Source organism: Saccostrea echinata, unplaced genomic scaffold, assembly GCF_033153115.1.
Source record: "Saccostrea echinata isolate AGI-Se365-2 ecotype Australia unplaced genomic scaffold, CSIRO_AGI_Sech_v1 ptg000025l, whole genome shotgun sequence".
NCBI lineage: Eukaryota > Metazoa > Mollusca > Bivalvia > Ostreida > Ostreidae > Saccostrea > Saccostrea echinata.
The window spans coordinates 21685306-21697468 of record NW_026889774.1 but is presented as its reverse complement, the minus strand read 5'-3'; the positions used below and the strand labels follow the sequence as shown (position 1 = coordinate 21697468).

General features: G+C 33.1%; 1 protein-coding gene across 2 annotated transcripts in view; it reads right to left on the bottom strand.

The window, feature by feature from the left end:
• Positions 1 to 12163, bottom strand: part of LOC133192177 (high affinity copper uptake protein 1-like) — a 30053-nt gene that overhangs the window by 15588 nt on the left and 2302 nt on the right. For both annotated transcript variants that reach the window (XM_061328127.1, XM_061328129.1), the window contains exon 2: positions 8033 to 8193. In XM_061328127.1, the coding sequence (XP_061184111.1) occupies positions 8033 to 8056 (24 nt within the window). In that variant the 5' untranslated portion in view covers positions 8057 to 8193. The remainder of the gene's footprint in view (positions 1 to 8032; positions 8194 to 12163) is intronic.

Below are 12163 nucleotides of genomic sequence, written 5' to 3'. Positions count from 1 at the left end.
TGTAAACTGGTAAATATCATCCACAACTCTTATGAACACCTGATATGCAGGGTCATACATGGAGGACAACTGACGGAACCATTCGAAGTAAAAACAGGAGTTTGTCAGGGATGTCTACTGTCCCCCTTTCTATTTCTTCTTGCAATAGACTGGATAATGAAATCATCCACGGACAATAGGAGAAATGGAATACAGTGGACACCATGGTCACAGTTAGACGACCTAGACTTTGCGGATGATTTGGCACTCCTATCACATACCCGGGCACAAATGCAGGAGAAAATTACAACTGTGGCAGAAACATCAGCACGGATAGGACTCAACATCAATATTGTAAAAACAAAGATCCTAAGAGCAAACACACCATCACATGCTTCATTAAATATAGAAGGAAAGAAAATAGAGGAAGTAGAACATTTCACCTACCTTGGCAGTATAGTGGACCAACAAGGAGGAACAGAAACAGACATCAAAGCAAGAATAGGAAAAGCCAGAGTAGCATTCCTGCAACTTGGAAACATCTGGAAGACCAAGGGAATTACAACACGCACCAAAGTTAGGCTTTTTAACAGCAATGTTAAGGCAGTGCTTCTATATGGTTCTGAGACATGGAGGATGACTGTTACCACAACAAACAGGATCCAGACATTTGTCAACTCTTGTCTGAGACGATCCTCCAGATCAGATGGCCCGACAAAATCAGCAACATCAATTTGTGGCAAAGAACAAACCAAGCCCCTATAGAAGAGGAAATAATGCAGAGAAGGTGGAGGTGGATAGGGCATAACTCTACCCAAGCCCAACAATAACATCACAAGGCAAGCCCTATCCTGGAACCCCCAAGGAAAACGTAGGAGAGGTAGGCCAAAGAACACCTGGCGGAGAGATCTAGAGGCAGACATTAAAAGAATGGGCAAGAACTGGAAGGAGGTTGAAAGCACTGCTCAGGATAGAGGGGCCTGGAGGAATCTTGTCTGCGGCCTACGTCACAAAAGGGGTAGCAGGCATAAGTAAGTAAGTAAGTATTCAATTGTCAACTAATTGTCTTAGGATTATTTTAATGAGAGCATCTAAACTACAACCATGTCTCTGTTACGATTATGAGTTATGACTGGGTGTGGTATACTAAGAATTGGAGGAAATGCAGAAATACAGTAATAGAGGTCAATAACTTCTGTTTTTATGATAAAATTGTGAAAGGTTGAAAGTTTGAAGTTCAATGTTTTAGTCTTCTAGTATCCGTATATATGTAATTTTGTGATTATTTTACCGCCTGGTGGGTTTCTTTTACATGGCTATCCTTCCTAAACGTTTTTCATGTCATTCGACGCACTGCTTTAGAAATTCATTCGCAACAATTATCACTTTTTTCTTGTGCGAATAAACAAAGTATCTGTGTTTTGTAACAGAATTAACTGTAGATATAATTGATGCAATTTTATTTTTAATTTATTATTCATTGTGAGAAATTTTGAAGAAATTGATATACCAGGGTATTGCTATTTTCTTCTGCAGATGCATCCACCAACACCTTTGGTTGCATAATTTCCAAAGGCGATTTCGATGGATGCTGGCTAGATGATGTTCAAGCTCTGCTCAACACCATAAAAATCCACACAACTTGGGAATGTTTCCATATGAACATGAAAATGGCCCATTGGTTCCAGGGAAGAAGATGAAAAAGTGAAAAGTTTATGACGATGACAACAGACAAAGCTCACTTGAGCCAAAGGTTCAGGTGAGCTAATAAAACACAGGTACATAATGGCTGGAGCAGCAAGGGCAGTTAATTTTTTTAAATGATAAGTAATACAGGTTTTTTTTCTTTTTCAGGTAAAAGAAATGCATATTATTGATGTGTAATTTAAAATTTATGAAGCAGTATTGCTAAATAATGCCATTAGAATTTTGCACAATTGCCTTTTAAAATTGATATTCACGTCCCTGTACTATCTGTGAACGTGAATAGATTATCAATGATTATGTCTATTTAGGCTAAAACATACACTTATCAGTGATAAAGTACCTAAATTATGTCACGTAGCATGTAAATAAAACCCTCTGAAAGATTGCACAACAAAGCAGATTTGTGACATTGACTGACCTGAGATAACTAGAATTTCACTCTAGACTACACATCATTGCAAGTTCACAATTGAGGTTTCTATATGAAATCCAAATTTCATACATTTAGCTCAAAACTTTTAAATTTTAGAAAAGGGGATAATAATAAATAACATGACATCTCTGTGTCAAAAAAAAATAAAATAAAAGTCTCATAAATTTATGGAAATTTACAGACTGAAAAAATAAAAATTAATGAAGTAAAAAAAATCTCCATCTTCTCATGAAAATATGTAAAAAAAAAAAAAAATATATACTACATGAACTCACACTGATAAGTAATAACTTGTAAGAAAGAATTATATCTAATCATGGATCTAAAATTGTTTGTTTGTATAAAATTTCTTTAATCAATTAATTTGCTTACTTTAATTGATGAGATATTGGTGGATTAAGAACACAAATACTCTTCGCTAGTCTTTATCTATATAGCACCCCAACAACTAAGTAACCAAGTCATGCCCTTGGATGTAAGCAAAGCATGAAAACAATGTTACTTTTGCATGACATCTTAAGGGGCCTGTCCCAGACAAGGGGAGTAACAACGTAAACATTTCCTGTTTAAATAAAACTTAACACAAATTGCATCAGGATAAAATGCTAAAATGTGTGTTGGAGTCATTTACCTGTAAAACTACACAAAAGGGCATTTTTAAATAACAGGTAGTCTGGATCTTGATAACTCAGTGCAGCAAATATTTACTCTCAAGCAAAAAGCCCCATTAATGCTGTCAAATTACATAATTTAATTTTAATTGTAATGAATTAAATTCTTCAATCAATACACTTGCCTACATTCAAAACAGTTTTAATACCTGGCAAAATTTCAGATATTATGAAAGATTTGAAAACAAGAGGCCACAAAAAATGCACCTTCTTTTCTTAAAAGAGAAACCAAATTATAGATAAATGAAATTTGGCTCTCTTGTACCAATCAACTCAGAGTCTTAATGAAAACATTTTTTTTTAATTTATAGGAAATCAATGCTTGACATCAACTTTATAAACTGAGTCCCCACCATAGCCCTTGTTGCCAAATTTGAATATGCACTACATGAGGATGTCAATGCAAAAAAAAAAGGAGACAATTTTGAGAGATACAGATATGCACAGCTATGCAGACAAGTTACCACTTGCTGAAAGACTTAACCAAAGATTTGCATACCTGAAGTTGCTGGGTCTCTATGAAGGAAGAGAAGACTAGTAGATGAAATTTACTCACAATTTATATGTCCCAAAATTGGACAGCCAACATACACAGGGGGGAAATGAATCAGTGAAACAGAACTCTCTGATACAGACACCTGTTTGTCCAGTCTAGATTTTCTGAGACTATACTTTCAATTGTTCTTCTGTTTTATGATTAATCAGAGATGAAAAAGAGGATGTTTGATGGCTAAGACACTGTGTATTATTGACAAAATCTGACCTCAGAAACCTAAACACTACTAATTACCACCTCCAGTGGTTTTATATATAAATTGTTCAAGGCAACTTCATTTTTTTTAATCTATATTAATTAATACGTACCTTAAGTATCTCATAGACATTTTTGGGGGAGTTCCCGCACATTGTGTATTTTTTCATGTTTACTTAAAAGATATATCAAAAATATGATGCATTTTTTCAAAAACCAACAAACTGACAACATATTTAAGAAATTAATTTGATTTTTGATAATTCATGAGGAAATGAGCTATGACACTTCATGACTCTGGTAGGACATTTTACGACATGCTTCAAAAGCTTAATCTAGCACTTATCCAGAATATACACATGTATATCAATTGGATGAACATTTGAAGCATCTTTGAATCATCTGGTGGTGGTGTTTCCTGAGATGCATCATCCATGCAAGTTTGATCATATCAGGGCAGGTAATGAACCAGGCCCAAAAACTTCTCCCAGCAAAATGTCAGATGCAACGTCATTCAAAGCAAGTCTGGTACTAACTACTTACGAATTATTCATGCAAGTTGGAGCAGATAAGACCTCCAGTTTCTTGAGTATGGATGCAGGTCTGGTCACTCATCCTACAAAGTCTATCAGATGTATAGTCTGGTAGAGTTCATCCTTATAAGGATCATTTGTACAGAATATTTTTATGGGATTTGTGTGATGCCGAAAACACTCTAATACATGAATATGAGACAATTAGTTTTTGCTTACTTATCTCTCTAAGAAAAAAAAAATAAATAAATAAATTGGCACATTTACCTACATTTAGTGCATATATGACCTCTATGTGCCCCTGAGTAATAGTTCATGTCCTTATAAGGACACTTCCTAGTTATAAGCATCCCTACATACAAAGGACATCATTAAATATCAAATAAATAACACTGATTTGTTCTAATTCTTAGCTTGCTGTTAACCCCATTAATGGGGATGTGATCTTCCTGTGACATAGTTTATATAATGTAAATCACCCATTTAAACTGATCATTATAATTGTTAAATTGCTAATTGATTGTCTGATAAGCATTCCACAATTTCCTATTTTCTAAGAGATCTGATCACACCTAATGATGTAAATATACAGTTTTAAATCCCTATTAAAGAGCTTAAAGGACTTATCGCATGTTTCTAAATAATTTGAAATTAAAAGCGTAAAACGTTCCTTATGACCACAGTTTATAAATTTTGTGTTTTGCTGCGGATAAACCGCGGTAATTAACCAATTATTGACTCAAATGAAAACCCTTGAATTAAAAATCTAAGTTAATTAGATAGCGATCACGTGACCCTGTGACGTCAAAGGCGACAATGGCTGATCAGCTCTATAGTTAATCTTACTAAAATATACGCGATACAACATGAATATTCTGCATTGTGGACGACCACATCACTGATTTTATCGATACGAAATTGAATATCCAACCTTATAGTTTAGAATTGTCAGCAAGAAAAAATCTGAAAAATCTGTTATCATTGTAAAAATAGCAGCGACGATATCAAAGGAGACGCGGCGAAGACAAAGAAACTCGCCATCACAATACAATTTGGTAATGACATATGTATGGGTTCCATTATTATAATAAACAACAAAATCAATACAGTTAATAATCATGATAACAATTCTTATTTCTAGATTTTATGACTAATTTTAATGATATTATAATAACTTTTATATAGATTGGAATTCAAAACTGTACACAGATAATTAAGTGTAATGCAGCTGAATTTGCTTTGTAATTTGAAACCTCATTCTTCAAACAGAGTTAATTAGATATCATTTAATATGTATTTATTTATATTTATTCACTTAATAATCCATTAAAAAGGAAATTTATGAAATACAGAAGTATAATTTAAAATGGATAGGATTATGTTAATGTATACAGTCATTTAACTTTACATTTATTTCCCTTAGTACATTCCTCATCAGAAAAATCTTGTTGAAAGCTTATGTCTATCACGCAAGATAGTAAAATATGTAAATTTTCAGTTAAGAAAGTTCATCTAATACGTAATTTACAGCAAGAATATTTAGAATAAATTTTCACATATAAATAAAATATTGATCCCCAACTCCCAAACCTTTCTACATCAAATAAACCAGAGGGTATTATGATTGGACACTATCAAATATGTCAAAGTTATATCATCTTGTCTGCATTCTTCATCCACTTAAAGGGGTTGTACAATACATATTAGATTAAAGTTCTGATAGAGTTCTGAAAGACAGGGTCAAATCACTATTATTTTAGAAAATGTATGTCTCTAGTCAAATGAAAAAAAAAAATCATGACAGTCATTACAGATTTTCAGTATTTATGACTTAAATATACAAAATAATTTCAAACACTTAAAATGAGAACTTTAAACAAAATATTCATTTAGAAATGGGGCCTTATACCATGGTCAGATGCTGAATGATAGCAAGAGGCCCATGGGCCACATCTCTCACCTGAGTACTTTGGCTTGGAAAAAACAGAAATTAGTTCAGTATTAAAAAGCTTAAATATAAAAGAGGTCAGGGGGGTTGGGGGGTTGGAACAAACTTGAATCTACAATACCTGAGGATGCTTCTACTGGTAAATTAAGGACATTGGCAAGGTTCCTGGTTATTGTATAGAATTTTTCAAGAACTCTTGAGTAGGTTTAAATGTACTAAATAGGCTATATTCTGGACCGTTTAACCTACCAATCCAACCTTCTTTTTTAGATTTTGTGAAATCAATGTTTTTACACTTCTCAATGCATTTCCTATGTAAAATGACCTACATAATTTTTCACCGTAATATTTTTCCCAAACCCACTTATTTCAAAAATGTTTTTGTAATATATACATTATTGTATCTTCATTTCCTATGACTTCTAGAAATTTTGGCTAAAAATTATATATCGGAACAAAACATGGATATACCGGCACCGATCATTATTTCTGAGTTGCTTCCCTTAACAGCTAAAATTAATCAAGAGACTGGTTGATTGTTTTTATCATGTAGTTGACTTAATTGATTGAAACGCATTGTAACAAAAATATTGGCATTGTTTTATTTTTATTTTTTATTCGTAGTTACTAAATGCTGCTTCCTTCACACGACCTAGCTAAGAACTGTTCTCAGTCGGCCTACCTTTCAGCATATGTCACATCTTTGCCCTTCCCAGCATACTGAGCACAACTATCGTAAATGACGACCTATTGGCTCTTTGTCCCTGAATACAATGTACAACAAAGCCATTTCTACTTTTCTTTCTTGCTCTACCCGTTGAAGGAAGTACATGTGCTTTTGTTTATCTCTGTAACATACGCTTTATTGGTTTCCACCGCTTAGAGAATTCTACACGGGAGATCACTCTCAATCACTATTTTATAAGTGAAAAAACCCATGTATTAAACCTTCTTTCTCCGGAAAATCTTGACTTGCCAATGTCCTTAATATGAATACTTAATATGGCTTTACTGTTCTTAAGAAGAAAATTTTTATTGATATATCCTTCATATTACTTTGCTTAACTAAGATCACCTTTTATGACTCGATCCTCTATACCCTCCAGTGTCATGATTTGAACAAACTTGAATCTACACTACCTGAGAATGCTTCCAAATGACCAATCATAGCCATGCTGTTCTTGAAAAGAAGAATTTTTAAGATTTTCCTTATATCTTCCAATGTAAAACTTTGATCACCCATTGTGGCCCCGCCCTACTCCCGGGGGTCATGATTTGAACAAATTTGAATCTACATTACCTGAGGATGCTTCCATATAAATATGAATAATCATGGCTTTGCTGTTCTTGAGAAAAAAAGATTCTTAAAGATTTTTCCTATGTAAAACTTTGATAACCCATTGTGGCCCCATCCTACCCCCGGGGGTCATGATTTGAGCAAACTTGAATCTACACTACCTAAGGATGCTTCCAAATAAGTAAGACCAATCATGACTTTCCTGTTCCTGAGAAGAAGATTTTCCCTATATATTCCTATGTAAAACTTTGATCGCCTACTGTGGTTCCCCCTACAACCTGGGGTAATGATGTGAACAAATTTGAATCTACACTGGCTGAGGATGCTTCCATATTAATATGACTAATCATGGCTGTGCAGATCTTGAGAAAAAGATTTTTTAAAGTTTTTCTCCAATCCCTATATAAAACTTTGATCGCCCATTGTGGCCCCCAGTCCCTACCTACTATCTTAATTATCTCCCCTTGATATAAGGCACAGCTTTTCATTTGAACAAACAAATACCACTTTTATCCAAGAATGCTTTCTGGCAAGTTTGATTGATATTTATCCTATGGTTCTAGAGAAAAAGTCAAAAATGTGAAAAGACAATAGACACCAGGAAAGCTCATCTAAGCCTTTAACAAACTTTTAACTTATTAATTATAAAATAACATTCTTTAAACTAAAAAAAATCCAGGCTTTCTACAGAAGAAGATTGTAACTAATCTTACCATTGACATATTCATCATGTTCATTGTGGAAGATGGAGTTATTAGCCAGCAGCCCCAAATTTGATTCTGGATGGCCTAAGACAGCTTCCTCTATGTTGTTTTTCGTTCACTTTTTCTAATTGCGAAGTTCTTTATGCGTAGAATCATCCAGGATGTTTTATCTGCAATGAAAATTCCTACATTTAAATCACCGAAAGATACTTTTCATGGTCCGTAAATATACACCAAACGATATATCACACATCTTTTTAAAAACAAAACCCCAAAACTTGCCTTGAAATGTTCCAGCTTTGTGACTTAACAAGCGTTTTATTAGAATGAACAAAATATCTGGGGTATATATGTACCAAGCAAAATTGATACCAAATGTGTCTGTTGAAAACATATTAATACATGACGTACCAACTTTAAATGACCTTTACCTGTTTCTCAAATTCAGGATATTTGAATGCAAATGAACTCTTAAAATCGACAATAACAAATACAGTGTTATACATATAATGGAATCTAAATTCCACACTGACCATTAAATTGAACAATTGAACAAATTTCTAACAAAAACAGATAAGTTAAAGAATGAAGATAAATTTGGATGGGACACACCCACCCATATGTCATGCATTCACATGTTAATGAACATTTCTTTGGGATTGATTATGTGATTTTGACCTGTAACACCAAAATAAATTGAAAAGAATGTTCCAACATTGAATTGAAATAAATTCTCTTTGTACATAGCCTATTTAATAGATCTGATTCCATGTCACTGATCCATTGGTGCAAGAGGTCCATACGCATTACACAGATTCATTTCACTGCTAAAGGAATGTGTGATAACCATCACTGTAGCCATTAATTTATTAAAAGTCCATGATTTCAGTCACTTTATACATGCAGTCAAATCTTGTTATCTCAAACTCAATGGGACCAAGAAGAAACTTTGAGATACCTGAGGGTTCAAGATACTGAGGGTATAGAATGCTTTAAGAAAAAGTGCTTGGGACTTCCAAAAAGTCCTAGGATGCTTGCATTATGAACTTGAAATTAAATCATTAGTCCATGTTTTTGAAAAGATTTTTTTTTTAGAGATTTGTGCCAAATTTGAATGAAATTGGCCCATGCAGTGGTTATGATGAAGAAGTCAGATGTGAAAATTTTACAGATTATAGATATACAATTTTGTAATTCTAGTACATGTATAGGGGTTTTCACTTCCATGATAAATAATGGAAAATAACAATGATAATGGTAGATAATAGTGAATATTTTGATGTACTCACTATAATTATTATTAATACATGTACATGTACTAGAAAAATCATAAAATACAAGAGTGCTTTTTTTTTAAATCTAGATCAATAATGTAAATGAAGTTCTTAATCAAACCTTACTTTCTGTTCTTTACCATCTCAACAAAAAACATGCAGGATGACTGATAACTTAATGCCTAATTATCAACATAGGTTTATCACAGATCATTTGGTAAATGTAATGATCCATAAAATTGTCGTGACTAAGATTTTTTTTATCATAATGTACAAAGGTCAATTTTTTAATCAGTTGTTTTTCAAAACAAAAACAACTGGAGCAAAAAAAGAATTTTTTTTTTGTTACTATACATATAGTTTGGAAATTGTTGCTGAAGGGCCAGTACCCCCCCCCCCCCCCTTTTGCAGTATGGTGATACCCTCCACAGTTAATAGTATCCAAAATTTTTCTTGCCAAAAAGAGAACTTCAAAAGCAGTAGGTGACCAATGGGATTAGTTACACTCCATAATGCACAGACTTGTGAATTATATATGAAATATACTTCTTTTGATATTTCTTTCAATACTTCTTTTGTCAACTTAAATTTTGCAAATGACTACTGGTAGTCTTTTCCATTATGCAACAATTTATGTTCACTTTAAGAGGGCTGTTCAATAAATTATGTCCTCGGTGCTCGGAAAGAAACAAAAAACGTTTTTCAATGATTTTGACTTAATGATTTCCCTTAAATATTCTCCTTTAATTGAAACACATGTCTGTAACATTTTTATTCAATTTCTAATTGTTTTTAGCACACATTTTTGAGTATGGCCCTTCGTATACTGGAATATGGCAGATCCTATGATTTCCTGGACTTGTTTCTCCTTTCCGAAAGGTGTTTTATCAAGTTTGAAAAATGAAACAAGTCGAAGGGTGAAAGATCTGGTGAATATTGTTGGTGTGACAAAACATAACTTTCCGTTTATCCCATCGGACGCTGTCATAAAGAAAATTAATGTGTAAGATTCCTGATTCTGGTTCCTTCTTCTCATAAACTTTTAAATTTTTTTGCAAAAATTTTGCTTTCTAGGCTCGTCCAGAAATTGAAAGGCCTTCCCGAATAAGAATCTGAACAACAAGACCACTGCTATTGAAGAAAATGGTATATAAAACTTTCTTTGTGCTCTTGCAATTCTTTGCTCTTATCAGACCTTTGCTGTTTTATCAGGTTCATCTTGTTGTAATTTTTTTCTTTGGGGTTGAAAGCAATGGATTCATTTTTCATTTTCTGTTAGAATTTCAAACAAACATGGATAACAACAACTTCTGATTTTTTAAAACGATTGTTTGGATATTCTTACAAGCTGTCGTTTTCACTCATTTGTCAAAACATAGGGTAACCATTGAATACTAAGCTTTTATACTGTCAAATGTTTCTTTAAAACAGTGCCAACTTCCCTCAAAATTATGCCTACCAAATTTGCGTCTTAAAGTCAATCATACATCATCAGTGATAATTTGTTGAATTTTGGCAAACATTACATAGGTTGTTGTAAGTCTTTGTTGCCAAGAACAGTACCCATTTTTGATCGATGCCCATTTTATCATTTTTGATCATTGATATCCACCTGCTTATGTGTCTATAAAACAAACATTGGTTGCTGTAAACATCACATATTTCGGTGAATATTTCTTTGGGATTCTTAACAAGTTTTACAACAGCTTTAATGAATCGTCTGACTTCACTCTTGTTTACCGTTTCTTTACCATTCGTTTTTAATGCAGTGTCTCGAATAGCCCCTGTTTTCCAACTTCTCAAAATGAAACTATGTGATAAAACATGGTCACATAAACGGTTATCAGTTTATTAAAGGTTCAATCATGAGAGAAAGCCAAGATTAATGTCATATTTCTATGTTGTATGTCATAGAGTTCAGGACATAATTTATTGAACAGTCCTCGTATAAACATACTTATAGTCCAACTTTTATTCTACTTGCTTGCAAACATTGCCGACATAATTTGGGATGTAGAGAGAGTCAGGTTGATAAATTTAACCAATGATATGAAAGAAATCAGGATTATTTACAATAAATGAGTTTTGAACATTGTTGAAATAGGGAATTTGTTACGTAACAGAAGAGGAGAAAAATGCAACCAGGCTGGGATTCGAACCCGGAGCCCCCTGACTCTCCAGTCAGGTGCTCTACCAGGTGAGCTATCTTCATTTTTTTTTCATTTTCATTGCAGTTTTTAAAGCAATTATTACTAAATAGGGTATAAAATTGACTCAAAACTTCCTTTCAAAAATTTGTGGGCAAAATCATTCCATAAAGGGAGGAAAAATGTATTGCTCGTACTGATATCAACACAATAAAAATCCTATTTGAACTTGTCTGTTAAAACACCTGACACTCAACTTTTCTCTGTTCTTCTATTACTGAAATTGATACTGGTATTTTAAACACTAAGCCCATGCATGCATCACATATTTAAAGTTTGTTTCTGGTATGACCTAGACCTCTTTTTTTTTAACAAAAGATACAAATTTTTTAATCATGAAATGATAGTCTATGGATTTTGCTCTATTAAAAAAAAAGGAAGAAAAGAATTCAACCCACTTCAAGTTTTTAGAAATATTTTAATTCTTTTATCAAAAAACTTTTTTTTTAATTCATATATTGAAGGTAAACTAAAATTTCAATTTTCTTGATTTGGTATGTTAGTTATACATACTTTCAACTTTAAGAAGGAAACTGCCAGGGATTTACTTCACATCGATGTTAGCTAATATATCAAAGAAAATTTTGATATGCTGGAGATTTTCTCAGCTAATTCATTTACAACTTGACAAATTGAAACATTTGTGTTATACAAATAAA